Source organism: Dreissena polymorpha, chromosome 14 (assembly GCF_020536995.1).
Source record: "Dreissena polymorpha isolate Duluth1 chromosome 14, UMN_Dpol_1.0, whole genome shotgun sequence".
NCBI lineage: Eukaryota > Metazoa > Mollusca > Bivalvia > Myida > Dreissenidae > Dreissena > Dreissena polymorpha.
This window is the reverse complement of record NC_068368.1, coordinates 7690668-7712370: the sequence shown is the minus strand read 5'-3', so window position 1 is coordinate 7712370 and position 21703 is coordinate 7690668. Positions and strand designations below refer to the sequence as shown.

The 21703-nt window shown below is 32.7% G+C and overlaps 1 protein-coding gene across 2 annotated transcripts in view; it reads right to left on the bottom strand.

The window, feature by feature from the left end:
• Positions 1-8577: 8577 nt before the first annotated feature.
• The window catches only part of LOC127857937 (acetylcholine receptor subunit beta-like), a 41030-nt gene continuing 27904 nt past the window's right edge, over positions 8578-21703 (bottom strand). The window contains exons 1-4 of one of the 2 annotated variants that reach the window (XR_008038688.1): positions 19753-19812; positions 10333-10421; positions 10026-10107; positions 8578-9794 (exon numbers count right to left, since the gene is read on the bottom strand). Coding sequence is in view for 1 of the 2 variants with exons in the window: in XM_052394709.1 (XP_052250669.1) it covers positions 9568-9794; positions 10026-10107; positions 10333-10421 (398 nt within the window). In the remaining variant the exon portion in view is untranslated. Of the gene's footprint in view, positions 9795-10025; positions 10108-10332; positions 10422-19752; positions 19813-21703 lie in introns of those variants that run through there. The other variant, XM_052394709.1, reaches the window with a different exon arrangement.

The window sequence follows — 21703 nt, the reverse complement described above, 5'->3', positions numbered from 1 at the left end:
TGCACATGCTTGTTCTAAAAATAGTAACTTAATGGAAAATCGAAACTCTTGCTCATTTTGTTTTTAAAATATTTTTTCAATTTATTGAAAATTAAGCGGAATATAACACATTTGATAAAGCTACTATAAATCCATTAACAAACTACTTACTTGTGAGTTACGTAATTTAAAAATCAAAACATCACCCTGGAATAAACATGACCTACTTTCCAATGAATACCGGAAATCATTAGAATGATCTTCGTAATAGTCATGGATAACCATCAAATAAATTACAACTTCTAAAAATTGAAAAAAACATTAAAACACTTTTCTTATAAATTATAATATGTTATAATAAGTGCGACAATAAACGCTGTAAAGAAATCATTTTAGTTTTTGTATTTTATTTCATTGTTAATTATTTTAAAACGGGAATACGAACTTGTATGTGCTAACCACGCTCTCCGTGTACGTACTTTCTTTTAGCATTCGAAGCAAACAAAACAGGAATTACAGTACATATGAATTCGTATAACGATTTTTAAATAAAACAAAACACAATCAACATAAATAAAACCAAAGCGTTTATGGCGTTTTTTGTTGTATTAATTATTAAACAAAACACGAAACTTATTGCATTTCATATTGCATTTCGATCTAAATATTACCAATCACGGAAACCAGATATGATGTGAAAAGTTGGACTCGCTTGGAAAAGTTTCCGATAAATTTTGCTTTTTTTTTTTTTTTTTTTTTTTTTTTTTTTTTTTTTTTTGATTTTTTTTTATTCAATATCATACATACAATGTAAACATGTATATGAGCATACAACACAGTGATTGTACAAAGCAATAAAGTTCAGACATGTTATACAAGATATGCTAATATATATATATTTTTTAGAGAGAAAAGAAAAGAACAACAGAGAAATAGTTATGAACAATGATGAGTTGTATAAAGTCGGAAGAAAGCATACTGGACTTGTGTGTTTTGTTGTATATTCACAATGATCTTGTCCGATTGAGAAAAAAAAATAAACAAAACTATTTTAGAGGGATAAACTAACATTAGAGTGAAATGTATATTAGTGGACAAAACATTATGAGAATTTAATCCGATTCCATTTTTGTTCAAAGATTTGTAATGTGTCATTACTGAGGGCTATTTCTTTCTCAATCTGGATTTTTAGTTTAAGACTATGGACAAAACAATTAAAATTTGGTACTTGTTTTTTGTATTTCATGTTTAAGATAAAATATTTCATCAATATAACCATAAAATTCACAATATTATTACAGTCTATTGATTTCAATGAGTTAATTCCGAAACTTACATCTAAGAAATATAGTTTAATGTTTAGTTGATGTTGTTCAAGAAAAGATATTAATTGATTCCAAATAGGCTGGATGTGTTTGCACTCCCAAAAAAGATGTTCTATAGTTTCGATGTTTTCACTGCAGAAGTCACACAGATTTGAGTTAGATAATTTGCATTTATAGAGATATTTATTTGTAGCTATAATTCTATGGATGTATTTATATTGAAAATTTCTCAGTGTGCTTTCAATTGTTGCTTTATATGGCATGGTAAATATCTGTTTCCAATTTAGTTCATTTTCTCCAAAAACGACTTGCCATTTATTTTTGATTTTGGAGTTTTCTGTAGGGTTTTTAATTTGTAGTGTGTAAAATATTTTATTTGTTTTGTTTTTTCTTCCAATTATGTTTTCTACAAATGTTGTTTGAGTACATGGTGTATTATTTGTATTGATTTCAGATTTAATATGTATGGGTATGCTTTTGATTAGTGTGTAGTACTTCAGAAAATTATTTGAAGGTATTCCGTATATGTAGCATATATTATCAAAAGAGTAGAAATCCTTAATTCTGTAGTCATATAATTGGTCGACATATTTAATGCTTCGTTCAAACCAGTCTTTATAGAAAAACGTTTTATTGTTTGACGTTATGTCTTTATTATTCCATATTATTGTTTTACTGCTGGTTTGGGTTTCTAAATTATGAGTGACATCACTCCACGCTGATAGAACATCAGACAGAAATATGTTTTCGTTTGCAATTTCATGTAAGATAGTATTGCTGATGTTACATTCAAAGAGTAAGGAGTCACCATATTTTTTTAGGATTTTCTGGTAGAATAATTTCCATTTACTCGTATTGGTACTATCTAAGTATCTTTTAACCCAGCTGCATTTGATTGCATTCAAGAATGAGTCAATGTTCGTTAATTGGATACCTCCATTTTCTACAGATTGAATTAGCTGAGTTCTTTTTAATTTATCAGGCTTACCGTCCCATATGAAATTAAATATTGCTGATTTTATATCGTTAATAACATCAATTGGTGGATTTGGGAGAACTGTAAATACATATATTAACTTAGGAAGTGCAAACGTTTTCAATACTGTGTTTTTTCCAATAAGTGTAAGTTTACGATGATGCCATGATTTTAAGCAGTTTTTAAAATTCTGTAATTTAGGTAGTATGTTTTTTAGAACTGTATCCTTTTCATTATTTGTGAAAGTAATTCCTAACGTTGTGGCTTCATCGGATGTCCAATTAAATTTCATTTCTTTATTATATTGAACATTACTTTGTTTTAATTTACCTACTCGTAGCACAGTACATTTACTTTTGTTTAGTTTAAGACCCGATGTCATTCCGTAAAGGGTTAGCGACTCTATAAGGTTATGGAAAGAATCGTAATTGTCATTTAAAAAATAAGTTGCATCGTCAGCAAATAGGGATTGTTTGATTTCTTCGTCAGGTTCTAGTGATATGCCTTTTATGTGTTTATTTGATTGGATGTGATGTGATAGATACTCGATGCAAATAATAAATAGGGATGATGAGAGTGGACATCCTTGTCGAACCCCTCGTTCGATGTTAAAACTGTTTGAAAAGAAGCCATTGTTAATGATTATACTGTTAATATCGGTATAGAATAGTTTGACCCATTGAATGAGACTTTCACCAAAGTTCATATTTTCTAAGCAAGAGAACATAAATGAATGATCAAGCGAATCGAATGCCTTTTCAAAGTCTGCAAAGAATATTAGACCAGGATTATTTGAATTGTTGAAATAGTTTATGCATTCTTGGATAAGACGAACGTTTTCACCAATGTAACGTCCTTTTATGAAACCAGATTGAGATTTTGAAATGATTGATGGTAATATTTTTTTTATTCTGTTTGCTATACTTTTAGTTGCAATTTTATAATCATTGTTAAGTAAACTTATCGGGCGCCAGTTTGATAATGATTCTAAGTTTTTTCCAGGTTTTGGAATAAGTGATATAATACCTTGTTTTTGTAACGTAGTTAAGTTTTCGTTGTTAAATGAATAGTTAAGTGAATTAATTAGATGTGTTTTTATATCATTCCAGAATATTTTATAAAATTCGATTGTGATGCCATCAGATCCTGGGCTTTTGTTATTTTGCATTTCTTTTAGGGCTAATCCACATTCATATTCATTAAGCAATCCGTCGCACAGTTGTTTTTCCTCCTGGTTTAAAGCGTGATGTGTATTTTTAAAAAGGGTGTTATTTTCAACATTTTTTCTTTTATAGAGGGTTTCGAAAAATAAACGTTGTTCTTCTAGTATTTGAGTTCTGTTTGTTATATCTTTGCCATTGACTACTAATTTGTGTACAGTTTTTTGTTCACTTCTACGTTTTTCAATGTTTGCGAAATATTTTGTATTTTTTTCATTGTGTTCAACATGCTGTGCACGCGCTCTTAGTATTATTCCATTGAGATGTGTATGATAGATTCCATCTAATATTTGTTTTTTTAATGTTATTTCATTTTCAATGTCGGTGGTATCATTTGTGTTTGTTTGATGCAATTGTTTTTCAAGTGTTTCAATGGTTTTGATGGTGTCAGTTTCAAGTTTGTGTGTTTCTTTTTGTTTAAATGATGTGTATCTAATTGTTGTGTTACGTATATTTCCTTTAATTACTTCCCATAAGGTGTTTGGGTTTGCATCTTTATTATTTTGAACTGTATTTAATATTTCCTGTTTTATTTGTGTTTGCTATTGTGTATCTAATAAAATGCTGTTGTTAATTTTAAAGTATCCTGGGCCTCTTTCAGGTTGTATATTGTGGAGTTTAAGTTCAACTAGAGAGTGGTCAGTCATAAATCCTGGTTTTATGTTACATGTGTCAATAATGTTGCAAAGAGATTCAGATATTAAAAAATAGTCTAATCAACAAAATATTGTTGGTTTTGTGTTTGAGTGCCAGGTGAATTTGCTTTCGTTTGGGTATACTGTACGCCAGATATCTATCATATTGTAGGTTACAATTATGTTATTTAAAATGTTTCTATTTTTAGTATGAGTATAAAGGTTTCCATTCTTTTTATCCAATAATGGGTTCAGGACAGTATTGAAATCACCACCGATTATAATATTTTTTTCTTGGTTATTAATTATAAAGGATTGTAATGTTTCGTAAAATGTGGAATCGTCTATGTTAGGGCCGTAGACGTTGATTAGTGTTATTTGTGTTTCGTGTATTTTGATATCTATACTTGCTTGTCTACCAATTATTATTTCCTTAAAGTTATCGACTGTGACCCCTATATTATTTTTTATCAGAAAGGCAATGCCTTGTTTATTAGTATGTTCTCCACTGAGATAGATTTCTCCGTCCCATTCATCTTTTAAGGTTTGTGCTAAAGTATGTGTCAAATGACATTCTTGTAAAAGGCATATACTATATTTTTTTCGTCTAACCATTTGAAGATTTTTATTCGTTTGTCTTTATTGTTTAATCCTTTAACATTTAAAGTACATAATTTAATCATTTAAGTGGGTGGAGGGTGATGTGAATGGTAATTTGTATGTGCTTGTCCAGTAAGTTTCTATTTTAAAATATGTCCAGTTGCTCTCTATAATAAGACATAAGATGTTCATACAAACAAATAAAAATAGGAAACAAAAATAAGGGATACAAAAGAAGGAATATTCCATATAAATGAATAAGAAAAAAGAAATAATCACAAAAGAGAGAAAAAATAAAATAAACGACTTGTCAGCAATAAAAACAAAAAAGCGCACTTCCGTACACTGGAAATACGCAAGTTAATTAAGATTGTGATCTGAGAGACAAAAACGTATATGTATAACACCGAAGAATGGTGCTTTAATTTAATACTAATAAAACAATAAAAACTATTACATTGTGTATGAGGGGTCTTTCGGTGCGTATGTTTTCGTGTTTGTGCTTGCGGGTGTGTGCGCGCGTTATGACACGCGTGAAATGCGCGTGTGTTGTGCATGTACGTGTAAAAGGGTGTGCGCTCGGGTTCGTGTGCGCGCGCGCGTGTGTGTGTACGTGTATGTGCGTGTGTGTGTATGAACGTGTTTGCTTTTAGTTTGTGTGTGTGCGTGTGTGTGTGTGTGTGTGCAAGTCATACATAAATGAACAACGCAAAAGCTTAACAGTTACAAACTATACACATTTAAACAACAAAAAGGGAACACATATAGACACGTAAAGAAAACGTTCTAAGTACTCATGCATATTTTTTTTGTAAAGCATATACCCATCAAAAATACACCTTCAAGTTTCATAAGGAAAAAACTACAATTCTTGAAATATACGGAAGATGTAATAACAGGCAAAGCCATCGATAGCATTTTAAGCATTATTGAGCATTTAAACCTAAAAACGAAAGCGAAATTAGTTTAAGCGCTCTATGCTTTTATACGGAAAAAAAACCTCTCCAAATAAAGAAGGGAAAAATAGAGCAAAAAGTTAGTTTCCAAGCATAATGGTATGTAGTTACACTATTTTTTTAATCAAGTTGAAAATATCCCATTTAGAAAGAGTATTTGTTAAAAAAAATGTGTTTGATGCAATGTTAGTAGAGTTGAATATCTATAAATGTGTATGCGTGTGTATGCTTGTGTATATGCGTATGTGTATTCGTGCGTATGCTTGTATGTATGCGTGTGTGTGTGTGTGTGTGCGTGTGCTTGTGTGTGTGATTGCGCGCTCATGTATGCGTGCGTATGTATGTGTGCGCGCGTGTGTGTGCGTGCGTGCGTGCGTGTATGCGTACGTGAGTGCTTGTTTGTGTTCGGTTTGTGTGTGTGCAAGCCATATATAATTGAAAAAAAGCAAAACAACAAACAGTTACAAAATATACACATTTAAACAGCAAAAAGGGAACAAAAAGGGACGCGCAAAAGTAAGCGTTTTAAAAACTCATGCATATTATTTCATATCTCTTTAAAGAAATCACATACCTATCAAAAGTACGTGTTGTCAATATCCTAGTTAGAGAGAATATTTATTAAAAAGAAATGTGTTAAATACAATGTTAGCAGAGTTGAATATTTATAAATGAGTATGCGTGTGTATGCGTGTGTGTGTGCGTATGTGTGTGTGTGTGTGTGTGTGTGTGTGTGTGTGTGTGTGTGTGTGTGTGTGTGTGTGTGTGTGTGTGTGTGTGTGTGTGTGCGCGCGTGTGTGTGTGTGTGTGTGTGTGTGTGTGTGTGCGTGCGTGCGTGCGTGCGTGCGTGTGTGCGTGCGTGCGTGCGTGCGTGCGTGCGTGCGTTCGTGCGTGTGTGTGTGTGCGTACGTGTGTGCGTACGTGTTTGCTGGTTTGTGTTCGGTTTTATGTCTTCAAGTCATACATAATTGAAAAAGCAAAACAACAAACAGTTACAAAATACACACATTTAAACAGCAAAAACGGAACAAAAGGTGTGCGTGTATGCGTACGTGTGTGCGTACGTGTTTGCTGGTTTGTGTTCGGTTTTATGTGTTCAAGCCATACATAATTGAAAAAGCAAAACAACAAACAGTTACAAAATATACACTTTTAAACAGCAAAAACGGAACAAAAGGGACACGCATAGGGAAATGTTTTAAGTACTCATGCATATTATTTCATATCTAATTAAAAAATCATATACCCATCAAAAGTACATGTTATAAATATCCTATTTAGAAAGGGTATTTGTTAAAAAAGAATGTGTTAAATACAATGTTAGTTGAATATTTATAAATGTGTATGCGTGTGTATGCGTGTGTATGCGTGTGTGTATGCGTGTGAGTATGTGCGTGTGTGCTTGTTTGTATACGATTTGTGTGTGTGTACAAGCCCTACATACTTATAAAAAGCAAAACAACAAACAGTTTAAAAATATACACATTTTAACAAAAAACATAGAACAAATGTTGACACGCAGAAGGAAACGTTTTAAGTACGCATGCTTATTATTTTATATCTCTTTAAAAAGCATATACCAATCAAAAATACCCATTCAATTTTCATAAGGAAAAATTTCTTGCAATATAAGGTCTAGACACAATGTTATTATAGTTGAATATTTATAAATGTGATGGATCGTTTTCCCTCATTTAATGGTGTATTATACAAGACTTAAGATTTAATTAGTATAACTATTAGCACCTTATTATTATTTTATATCTCTTTAAAAAGCATATACCAATCAAAAATACCCATTCAATTTTCATAAGGAAAAATTTCTTGCAATATAAGGTCTAGACACAATGTTATTATAGTTGAATATTTATAAATGTGATGGATCGTTTTCCCTCATTTAATGGTGTATTATACAAGAATTAAGATTTAATTAGTAAAAATATTAGCACCTTATTAAACAGATTTGAAGTAAAAGGATTGCATCAAAATTAGTGAGTTTTAAGCGCGTATATAACATCTATAGCAGTAGCCCCATGTAAAATTGTATATCTTGGATCTTGGTGGTTTATGAGAGTTCACATATAAAAAGTTGATCTATTCGGTCAAGCTACATATTTTATATATAGTGTATAAAAAGAACATTTGCCAAAGATAACTTTTCGGGCCACTATAATGTTTTTAAAGCCATGTTCGTCTGTTTCGTGTGAAGACGCCAACAGAGAAGTAAGAGCACATACAAACGTTCACATATAAAAAGTTGATATAGTTTTGCTGAATTACGGTAGGGTAAGAAAATCCAGTTCTATAATTGTTTAAAGGCATTTTTGGATTAAAATATCGTTTGGTATATGCAAAGGAGGTATTATCATGTATGTTAGAAAAACCCTGGTTATTATTATTCAGGATTTATTGAAATATGGCTAATATTTGAAGTCGACGATGCAGGGATTTGTCCCCTATTTAGCACTTTTCTTTACAAATTTCGTTAAAGGTATGCCAGTGCAAACGTTTTTGCACTGAAAATCCATGTTTGAAACATAAAATGAAAATGAAAAATCCTGTTTATCGTTCTTGCTTTGAAAAAAGAAAAATAATTTGCTCTGCTGTTTTGGGGAGATAACTCACGATTTACCTTCTTGTGCACATTTTCCCACTTTTGACATGTTTAGTGAGACCTTTTTTAGATTTTGTTTTCTGTAAAGATTTCTTTAAACATGGTAATTCAGTTTTTGCAATAAATCTCTGTGTAAAGGCTGGAACTTGTTTAATTCAATTTGTTCAACACTACAATTCAGCCTTATCGTTAATAACTCGTTTTATTTAAATATTGAGTTCCGGAAAGAACACGAGTTACTTCCGTTGAGCAAAAACAATAACAACAGCAGATAAAACTTAAAATGCCTGTATGAAGTTCATAACAATAGAAATATGAATACGTTTCAACAGATAATTTCACTGAAATAATGCAATAAATTATGATCTTATGTATTTAGGTTTTTAACAAGCTTATACAGAGCACATTAAACGCCTATACGTATGTTTTAGAAAAACCTTGAAGGTATAGATCAATACAAAACACTCAGATGTAAAGACTATAGCAATATAAATTAATGCAAATTTATTTCGATACTATTTCAATAACTACAATTTTCGGAAATTATTTTGTTATGCGATAGGGTGATATTGATTATAGGTATGCCGTTGTTAAAATCGTCAAGTAAATTTAATACATGTAGAAATGCAAATATATAGGCAATTTTTATATAATTTAAACGAAATAACCCACAACATCACAACATTAATTTAAAAGTAAAACCAAAAAGAGCGACGCATGCCATCAGCAATTTCCTCAGCGCATACCACTCATTCTTCCATTGAAAGCAGTTAACGTTATAGCTTTATATGAGAAAAGCATTTGTATTCAGCATACCAAACTTGAATTAAACATCAATTATCCTTATTCCCCTAAAAATGGACAGAGCTGAACTTTGGTGCCTAAGAGTTCGTTATTGGATTTACATAATGGCAGTTGACATGACCAATGGACATGGCAAAGTTTTAAACATGAAAAGAATTGATCAGTTGTTGACCTTATAAAATATGGGTTGTGATTCAGGGGTTATCAATAACAAACAGTTGATTAATCCAATCAATTTACGTCAAATCATAGGGAAATTATAAAAATGGAGCGATTTATGTTTTTAATGTTTTCTTGGTAATCGATGACATTTACGCTACGGTATCCATAACAACGTCTTATTCGATTAAAAATATCAAAACACAGTCGGCAGTTAACATGTCCTCAATGAAGTATGCACTAATAAGCTTTATTGATGGTTACGCACTTAAAAGATTAACTATTGTGTACGATTTTAACTACATGTCTATTTCACATATAGCATGTGATATCTCGGTACACCTTACATTTGACCATCGCCATTGGTAACCTTCATGAATAGAAACGCAAAATTGGTCATCAAGCCTATCCGGCTCACCGACCCTCCAATTAAAATACGTGACTAATCTGTTGTTAATGGACGATATCCATCTTTCATCTGTGAAGTTAACGCCTATCCAAACCCATGCACCAGGTACGGTCGTTGCTGCAATTTAAACCGTCACTTTGACTATATGTTATTACGTTACTTACGTATTAAAACGTGTTTGTAATACTTATTTTAATGCAGTGATTTACAATCGTCACTTGCTAAAATTAAAACCTTAATATGTATCACAGTGGAGTCGTCTAAAATATGTGTATGGCTGTAATACTGTATGAATATTTAGAACATTAAAACGATCAACATTATTTTAAATACTATATAGACATTTACCATTCAGAACGAATGCTGCGACATCATTTTCTTCTTCTTTATCAATATATAGGACGTGCGCACCAAGACTCGAGCAATAATCCTGCGCAAATATACATTGACATAATTATTGAATAAAATAAGGCGATGATTATGCAATGACAACAATTAAATAATGGAATGTAAATATGTTTAATGGAAAATGCATTTATTATATGATGTATTTTTCACCATAATGTTGTTCTTGATTAATTATACCTACACAATTTGCGAACTAGTTTCTTCAGAAACTATACTTGTATATAGGAAAACACGACTTAAAATTTACCTTGGCTTGATCAAAGGTCATCCAGTTTGATGAATTCCACTTGTAACACGAGTCCTGACGCGACAGCCATCCCGATGGACAGTCCCCAGCTGAAAAAAATGTACAAGACCTATCATTGAACTTCATATAATGAAACACTCAACGATGTACTACTGAACGCAGATTTTACTGGTATTTGCATTGTTATAACTTTTATTTAATCTGTTTTTATTGTGTAGTTATTGTGTTGCATAGCGAAGTTTGAGCTTACGTTTTAATTCAAGACTTCCTCATTTGCAATTAGTAACTCTGAGCAACTCTGATCTACACGGGATCTCGATTTCGGTATGTAGGTACGGTCATTGGGTAAATCGATTGTTTAAAAATCATCACATGTCGCATGCTACTGATTCACTATTGAAACACGCGAATTCGAGGGTAATCTATCTCTTTGGTTTTATGCGGTTCATTATCAAATGAACACATTTGGTGTAAGCAGGTTAACTTCTATTATGTTTATGTACGTTTTGTAAAAATGAAGTAGAAAATAGTATACACTTGTTTTGGTATTCCATATTCCCAAGAAATTGTTATATTTGTTATTGAGACTTTTCGTAGATGAAGAACAAGCTTAACTATTGATATTACATGTCAAGATCTAATACTTGGAAACACGACCCAAAAAATGAATGAATTAAACATTGTGTGTCTAGAAATTAAACGGTATAATTTTCATTGTCAGAAGAAAAACATAATCATCCCCTCAACTTTTGGACTTGTAAATAGTATGAAGCACAATTTCGAAATATATAAAACCACTCTAAACACAGATGATGCATTACGAGACTGGCCCCTTATAAAAATATTTGTAGACAATGACAACTCTTATAATACATACAACTTTATTAAGATACCATATTGTTTAATCGCCAAATATTTATTGAAGTCTGCACTTTAAATGTATTTTACATTATGCAATTCAGCACTTACGTTACCTTTCGAATGTGTAATATATAACAGACAAAAGATATACAAACCTACAACTAAAGTCGTATTATATGTATAAGCAAATGCGTTTGTATAGTGCTAGAAATATTAAACCGTATAAATGTGTGTTTCATAACTTCATGTATGCTGTACTCAAATAATTGTACTTAAATATTCTGTAAATAACACGCTTGCATGTATGTATGTTGTATCTTACGGAAAGAATAGTTTATGTACCCTCTAATACACGTTCTTTAAATAATATGTATAATATATACTTGTATGTGTGTGTATGTCTGTAATATCTTACGAAGAAAATAAAAAAAATTGTTAAAAAGTATTTTCGTATGCTTAAATTATAAGCCTGATGTACATTATGTCAGTTTTTTATTCGCTGTATGTGCTTTTAAATGCATTGTTAATACATCAACCTTGCGTGACTTGAGCAGAAAGTGTAGCAGTCTGATTTTGAGCGACGATAGCCGCATATGCAATAAGTGCTTTATTGCATGACGCGGCTTTACTTTTGTAACATTCCGCTTATCGTTTATGTAAGTTCATTATGATATCAGATTCTAAACTTAGTCTGGCATCACCCAAATAGGTATTTTATGATAACAACGGATGATCTAAGATTACAGAGAAAGCGGTATGTTTTGCAGTTGTGTTCCAAGCGCACTTATACTAACTAATGCGTGTTTAAAGGGACTGTCAACCACGACGACGTAGAAAAGAAAAGTTGTAAAATACCGTATTTTGTTACAATTATTAGTTTACATTGATGAAAATAGTACGACTGGTATATTACATTAAGTTTTCATATTTTCAGTATGTTTGGTAATAAATGTTACTGGGTATGTCTACCAGGTAATTGACATGACGCTTTATCTATGACCGCTCCGCCCACTAGAATTGATCCACCAATCAGCGATCGATTAATCGGGCGCACTCGTTAGCAACGACCTGTCCGCCATTTTCTAGACAAGCTACATGTTTAGGTTCACTTTTATTCCAACGAGTTTCTTTTGTTTTCCTCTTTAAAAAAAAACGATTAAAAATGGTTAAACGGTTTCAATGGGGATTATGTAACTCGGACAATCGATATCGTGAAAGATTAGTTGGTGACATTTAATTTATATCGTTTCCAAAGCCGAAAAGAGCAAAGACCTATCAATATACATTATACAATGTATATTGATAGGTCTTTGGAAAAGAGATCTTGAGAAGTGTAAGAGATGAATAAATACATGCGGTCGTCACCACGAACAACTGAACGTCAACACTGTCAAAGACAATTATAATATATGTTTATCGGATATACTAGCAGATTTAAATAGTTTATGTTATCGATCTGATTATTACATAATATTTCACTTTTTAAAAAATGGTTTTATCAGTTGCTAGGTCAGAAGCGAGGCATATCTGCATTACTTAAAGAGAAATAAAACCCAGCATGAAGCCTAATTCATGCTGTGTTTTATTACTCTGATAGTAATGCACTTAATTGACATCAAACATGTTATTTGAAGGTGACATGTGATATATTATCTTATTAACGGTATCTACACATTTGCACTCATGTGGTGTCACCAATAAACGCTTTTAATCCACACTAGGAGCTCGAATGCCTAGATCTAATTTTTAAAACGAGTTTCGTTTATTTTGTTCGGATTAAAAAACGGAAATGAAATATGGCAAAAAACGGTGTAAAAAGGGTTAATGCAACTCTGACATTTGGTATCCAGAAAGATAAGTTAGATGAATTAAATTTATACCATTTCCAACGCGGCAATGCGGTCTTGACAAGAGCGAGTGGAAGCTTCAAGAATTACCGAGATCCCCTTTATAGAACATTAATTTATTTCACAAACTTGAAATGTCATATAAGCAATAACTAAGCATTATTAAGTATGTATTATGTCACGTTTGCATGTAAAATACTTGAGAATTTTGGTACCCAATTGGTGTAACTTTACGAAATCCCCGTTAAAAATCGCGTTTCTGTGTTTGTCAGAAACAAGTGAAAACCATTTTGTTATTATTTTAATAAAGACGTATCGATAACTACTATTGTAAAAGAGTTATTATTACTGATATTAGTTAACCAATAAATGAGGTAATCCGGGGAAGTCGGTACCTGCGCGAGCGTCTGATATTTGTAGCCTTATTAATTTATAATAGCCTGACCGTATTCCATTTCGTACAACGCTAATTTGTATCAGACAATGTCCAGACTTACTGTGTTGTTTTTGCGCTTTAAATTATAGTGATTGATAAATGTCCCATAAGCAATGTTTAATATGATTAAAACCACTTTTATACGCAATAACATGTGGGATTGAGGTACCCACCCGGCGTCAGAAAGCGCGTAAAACTTCACCGAATTCCCAGTTATAAAGCGCTATTTCGTGTCAAATACACGGGTAGGGGGAATGTTTCAGTAATAATTTTGTTAATAACACGGGTAAAAACCGGTGAAGTGTTAATTTATTGCAAATACCACCATTACACGTAATAACGGGTTCGATTTCGGTAAGCGCTCAAGCGTTTGAGAGCGTATTTAATGTACCGATTTACCCGTTATAAATAGCTGGTGTTCTCTTTAATCGTATTTTTTTGCATTTGCAGAATAACTAAATGGCATCAACCCCTTTACAAGTGTAATATGGTGTTAAACAAGTCCATAAAATCATCCGGAATATCGCGTAAATCTATATGCAGTCTATAGGCAAAGAAGCCATTTTGGTGTTAGCTTGTCTAGGTTTTCTTCCCGCTGAGCCACGTGATTAAGTGGGCGGAGCGATCACTGATAAGGCGTCATGTCAATTACCAGTTAACTATAAATAACGCCCGTAGATTGATCATCATCGTCACGTGGTAAACCCAGGAATGCAAATTGTGCATGCGTAGTGAATTGCATTTATCTAATATAGAAAATGATCAATCTACTTGCGTTATTTATAGTGTGTATATCGTTATGTCACCTATTTTCGCGATGTACTTTCGATTTCACATCGCGAAATTTTATTACCAAATATACTGAAAATATGAACTTTTTTCGAGTAATAAAATATACCAGTCGTGATATTTTTATCAATATAAACTAAGAATTGTAAAAAATACGGTATTTTACAACTTTTCTTTTTTCGTCATTCGTGGTTGACAGTCCCTTTAAACATATTCGTATCAAGGTTAAGGAATAGGGGAATTTCGTGCAGATAAAATGTTGATAAGTTTTCGATTGCAATCACATTAAAATAACAGTACATTTTGACAGTAGTTAGATTAGAATGTTTGTGGTAAGCAAGTACACCTCTGAACACGTCTGTTGTGTCACATTACATCTTCATGTCTGGTTTATATCTAAATGTATCTTGGTATTAAAGAACGTAAATTAAAGTGATCCTGAATGCTGACGACAGTAAATAAACAGTGTAACCATCCTCCGGTAATCATGTTAAACATAATCGCACAAGACGGTGTATTTTACAATAACCACACAATGTTTTTACCGGTACTTTCTTATAATCTTACGCGGACACTTAAAAGTAGCCGATAAAAATATATTGAAAAAAAACACAATAACATTGTTCAGTTGCGAAACAAAAATTGTATAACATGACATTCATTTTGTTCTCTTAAATCAATTCTGTCTCGAATATTTTGTAAGAAAATGTAAGGTTATGGATGTCCCAACGTGCACAGTTTTGTGTTATTATCTAAGTGTATGCTTTTATATATAATGTAGTATATAATGACAATAATAGTGATTGTCCTGATCATTGATTTGTGACATTAAACAATATCATGGTGATGTAACTCCAAAAAAGCAACAACAAAAAACACAACAACATATAGCGGAAAACTATCGCATATGCTTCCTTTAACTATGAAGTCGTAATCAATCATTACTCAAAACGCAAATGCCTCTTGCATCCATTAATCACCACGACCAGTAAGGCCAAGAGTTGAAGTTGCTGGAATTAAATAATACAAATAAAAATGAATGCTCATTTCTTTGAGCTCGATTGCATCGAAAGTCTTTTTTACATAAAGCAATACTATCGTTGCCTTGAGAAGGCTGTCAGATTAACGCAGTTTTTGATACACGCGCTTATCAACTTGGCGACCCGGGTTCGAGCCGGTGGTCACCATATTTGATATTAGGGGTTTACTAAATGCACCCGTCCATCCTCCCCATAGCACATGACCGCAACAAAATTCAATATGTTTCAGTAAAAACTTTATAGCTGGAAATATAAGCTATACATCACAATTCGTCCCAATATTCGTCTCACTGTCTTGAGCCTAGTAAGCTTATTAGGTAAGAATATTGGGAGGCAGTCAGGGTCACACGCAAGCACACGCGCACACACACGCAAACACACCCGCACACCCGCACACCCGCACACACGCACACACACGCACGTGCACGCTCACACGTACGCACCCCAACACACAAACATTACAAAAATCATAGATTATAATCATAGCCTATACGTAAGACTAGTTCGCAACTTGTCCAAATCGGAAACGGGTATTTTAGTATTTTAAAATTGCCTGATACATGAGTAGCAGTCCTTATAAGATATCGGGAACACGGACATGTGCTTTTACAGAAAGAGCGTTGCTTAAACCTGTTTAACTTAACGTTTCTATTAACTAATTAAAATGGTAAGAGTGTTCACATTTGTTAAAGGCGTTACAGAAATGTGTTTTTGCCTGTTCTTGCCCACAGCACTTTTACCAACATACCAAAGATATCACCTAAGATAATAAATGCCATGAACTACAGCTGACTTTAAACTGATTAGTTCAGAAACGCATGCATCATTCCTATAAGATTTGAAATATACATGGTAAATTATACGTGATTATTTTATTCAAAATGTGACCTTTTAAGATGTAATCAAAGTTTTATTGATATGAACATCGCATAGAAGGTTGTAAAACACTTGAGCGCCTCAGGAAAAGTAAATATATGTTCCCTTGTCGCAAATCCACCTATCCCGAAACCAATTAACATGCCGTAAAGTAAAATGCTTTCGCCATTTAAGTTTTATCATCACAAACAGTTACCGAAAATTATGGTTATGGAACGTTTGCTTTTCATCACAAATTATTTGAATCTAGTTACCGTGGGAGTATTATGTTTCATTGTAAGGTAAATAACCTGAAAGTAATATGTAGTTTACATTTTTTCACCACTTAAAGCCGCCCTAAACCGAACGAAGAAGTATAACAAAGCTAGAAAACGTTCAAAATACCTTGTACGAATGATAATATTACATCATTGATTAAACATATATCCCCATTAGATTTACATTTCGTGATATTTTACATGTGTATGTTTACTATGTTAAACTATTAATAATATGTATCCATGTACTATTATCATCACGTAATTGTCTCACGCAAAAGAGTTTATTTTTGAATATATCTAACCTAAGCTTCTTTTGTCTAAAGTAAGGACTACATGTATTAGTCCACCGCAGATCAGTAACCGTTCCATAGTAAGCAACTTACGTTTTAACGAATGTGGACGTGTGTAATAACATTTTAGGGAAATATATATATATATATATATATATTATTGCTCCCATACTTTTAGACTAAATGCCCTATATCTTAAAACCTAAACGATGTATCAACTTGAAACTTGTTAAGTAGATATATCTTTTTAAGGGGATGTGCAGTGCAAACGAATCATAACGTTTGCTCCTATTCTTTTAAAGTTATTGCCCGTAATGATGTTTGTACTTCAATGTTGTTCGGAGCATACCTTTAAAAGTAAAAGAGGTATTAACTTGAAAGTTAATACGTAGATAGATCGCAATGACGCAATGTAAAGTGCATGAGAACTAAAACACGTCACTCCATATTTGTACAGTTATTGCCCTTTGAATATTTCTGTGCTGAAATGCTGTCGCGAGCATATCTTGAAAACTATAAGAGGTATGACCTATTTATGTTAATCTCATTAAGGGTATGTGAATATTACAACAGCCATAAATCATTATTTTAGAGACAATATTTTATAGTTATTTCCCTTTAGTCTTAATACTTTCATATTATATGGATTATATAATAAGTAGGTTGATCTCAGTAAAGAGCAGCGCAGTGCATAAAACCATTAATACTTATTTAATAAATAAACATTTATTTCCCCTGTGAATAATGCAAATTTTTGTGGTACATGGCATATGTTGACAATAATATGAGGTATCAAGATGAACCTTCACAAAACGCACAAAAGCACAAAGGTGTACCTTGCATACTTTAATTTCTTTTACTTTGAAACCCATTTTAAGTTTTTACCGAAAGGTTGAGGTTAATAATATATAGGGCTTCGGCGGTCGCGTTAGCTTGCCAACACCCAAACAGTGAATTCAGTACGTAGTACAGAATTTTAATAAGTATTTTATTTGTAAAATTTGTTTTAGAAAAGTCAGATTTTGCTGTTTGTGTTGAAAGCCAATGCTTAAAGTGTACAATGAATAACTTACATGAGTTTCGAACATATTTGATCCATGTTCATTGCTGTGTTCGCTTTTGGAGAAGTCAACGTTATATGTCCGCACATGTGTTTACAGTATACATGTGTGCCTTAGTAAAGGATTGATATAACGTGAATAACAAACCGGGGACGACTTGTTTGCATATTATTTAGTGTATGACGTGCCGACCGATGGTATGCGTTTTATTTGAGGTAAAAAGGTAACCATCGTCATGGCCATTTAGAGAAATGACTTTGTAAAATGAAATACGTGAGTCAAAGTAATAGACAAATCAAATACCAAATATCTAAATAAGACTTATTGAAGCGAATACGGCGACAGCTAATAATGTTATCTTTGTAAATCAAATATGAAAGGATATTCCCACGTTTCTGTTTGTGTTTCGTTTTGAATTAAAAAAAAACGAAACGAGAAAATCAAGACATAGATGTAATTTATTTTTCGTTTCAATATTAATAGCACGAAAATCAATGTTTGACAATTGAAATGAAGTTTGTATTCCCGTTTACCGTGTATGCGTTGATAAACGGTGAACGAAACACGAATGCTGCTACGGTTTAGGGAAATAACTTTTGCGTGGCTGACTCCTTTCTTAGAAAATACCACTGAAAATATGTCACCTGGGTATCGTTAAAGTAAAGTAATTGACTTCCTTAACTATCGTGTGGAAACGTATGTTCGTAGGGGAAGGGCGGTACATAAATGTTCAATCATTTTTTTATTGAACTTGAAAGATCTAAACGAACTCACGCTTTCATTCCCGAGCTAATGTTTAAACAAGGTTGCTTCAAATGTCGTATTATGGCGTCAACATTGTACAAACTTTCAACGATTATTAAGTTGAGTTGAAGGGACTTGTTCACAGGTTAGCAAAATGACAATAAAAAAGTCATACGCTCAAAGAAGAATCTTTTTCAAACAGGTATAAATAAATGTTTTAATATTTTATTGTTTATTCTTATTCATTTATAGAAATCGTAAAAAATAGCGGTTGTAACGCTTTCTCTTAATAAATTAGCAAACATGCGTATTAGCTACATAAAACGTACACTATCCTCCAGACGTGAATGCCTGCGTGCTGTAGTGGTAGCGTGCTAGTGTTAGAACCCAATTCAAGTATTTTTTTAATTTTATGCTTTTTCCTTATTGCAATAATTATTTGAAACTATTTAATGAAAGTTTTTTTAATGTATACAATCTGTTGACAAGTCTCTTAATTGCCACAAACAATACCAGTATAAAACGTGCTGCACGGAAATAAGCGACCACCAGAAGGTTAAGTGTGTCTATGTTTGCACATACATACATGCAAACAAACATATATTCGACAGTTTGATAATACAAACGAATTAGATGTATAGAGCAACCCGCAAATTACCCACACAAGTTCAAGATTTTTTGCCAACAATAATAAAAAACTGTTGAAACAACAATCGCCCAAATTTCTGTCAATAGTTTTCTCGATTCGACCTTTAAAATGTTGCCTTCCCAGCAGCTAATTAAATTATGGAGGTTCCGATTGCCCCCCGCACCCACGCACACACACACGCACATGCGCACACACACACACACACACACATACACCCGCACACGTGTTCCCTAGAAAAATCAGCGAATTAGTGGTCTCTTTGATCTGATTTTGAGAATTTACTAATATAGTGGTGATCATTCATTGGACCCTCAGATATCAAAGCGGAATGTGTTTGCTAATTTTTTTCAACATTCGAGTTACTAAGGCTTTGAAGAGTCGAGTATTTTACATTCACTTCTTTCAAAAATCTTTAGTTAACCTATGACATTCACGGTTAATTGCATCCGTAAAGAATAAATTGTTATTTATAGCAATTATTATCAGTCGTTTTAATTTAAATGAGCACTTTTATTCACGATTGCTTTGAAGTGTTATAATTCAAATGTTCAAGATAAAATATCTTACCACTTTCATCGTCCGTGTTTCACCTTTTCCTTCTTTTTTCTGCAAGAAAATCTGAAAATTAACATTGCTTTCCCAGTCGACACTCTGACTACAAACTGATGGCTTTTATATAGCGTTTTGAAACTGGCGATTACGATTGCTGATTTTAAAGATGGCAACACATGTTAAAATGCTAATGACGTTAATATATTAATTTAACATAAACTGGGTTTTGCGACATTATTTGCTGTCAGAAATGAACAATTTTGATAATTGCATCACGATAAATGAGCGTATTCTCGCTGATTGTGGGCATTTTGCGTAAACATAAACATCATTTAGGCAATTTTGCAAGGAAATAATCACACAGCTATGATTTTACTGTCAAGCTATATTAAGGTTTTGTTATTTCATTTAATGTGTTAGAATTATCAATTGGTCACTATATTTATATTAATTATATGTGGCCTCAGGAGTGGTAAATTCATGTTTAATGTATCGTCCATGACTAGAATACTAAGATATTCAGAAATAAAGACTCATCGCAAGGTGAGACCTCAGGTACTGTCGTCAGTCAATCGTGGATTACAGTTTACCGAATCCTTATGTCCAAGACTAAATTTTAACGTAAATAAACAGCATTTTCCATGCTGTATGTTGGTACGAAAAGGCCATAAAAGGCGTACTATCCTGCCGACATCCCTATACTTAATTTTCCTTTGGCCTTTGCAGAACTAGAATGTATTCATTCGGCCCTTATGTCGATACATTTCTTAAACGTTTCATTAATTGTTGATAAAGGATAATATCAGTCAAACCTTGGTTAGACAGCTACACCATGCGACAAAAACACTTGCGTTACGCACCTATACTAACAACACAACTAACACTGCGAACGTAATTTTGTTCTTTAATGGCATTCATTATTTAACTCTTTCAGTGCTGGAACCAAATATCGAAGGCCTTTGCAAACAGTTTGGATCCAGATGAGACGCCACAGAGCGTGGCGTCTCATCAGGATCCAAACTGTTTGCTATTCTACAGTATTCTTTGAATAAAATCGAAGAAAATGCTAAATTTAGAAATTCAGCAGACGACACTTTGGCAGGCGACAAATTTCCCAGCATGCAAAGGGTTAAATAGCAAACTACTGTCCCCATGGAAGCCCAGTCCTAGAGAAAAATGTTTAAAAAAGCCTTCTACTGTTATAGTGGTCATACTTATGCGACCCGACTTGGACAATTATAATTAAGTCTCATAATACTACTTTTTTGTAAAGGAAGGCATTCGCATCTGTGACTTTTACTATGGTCAGGGCGAATCGGCTAGAAAAGGGCCGTGAGGCAGTCACATCCATGGAAAGAAGTCACAGGCTAGATTATTTAACTTACACAGATACATAATCTGTAATCGGTTACTGCAATCATATAAGTAATTATGAAAACAGCTGTTTGAATGATTATGATTGACCCCCTAACAGCTGATTTGACAACAAATCGATCGAGGGCAAAATGTTTGCAGTTTCACCATGTGTATATATAGCCTGTTAGGCGTTGTGGATATCATTGAATAATTATAACATCTTAAACATGCAGCGTTTGAACATTATCCCCAAATATTTACCAAGTTTATTTTAAAGATTACAAATTGCGACGAAGGCAATCCCAAACAGTCAAACAAGCTTTACCAGAAATTATTTCATTTATGAAACATGTTTAATGTAACAGATATATATAGGAGGAAATGTTCAACCTATATTTTACGTCATAGAACACCTTAATTGAATAAACGCGCCGGGGTTTTTGTGTTTTTAGCCGATTTTGAAAAAAGATAATTTAAATAAAAAACTTTGTCATAAAATATCTATAACAATTCAATTTTTGAACGGACTTAATTCAGTGCATTTACGTAAAAAAAAAAAAACCTAATTATACATTTAACTTCAGAAGAAGTATAACAATTTATTAAAAAT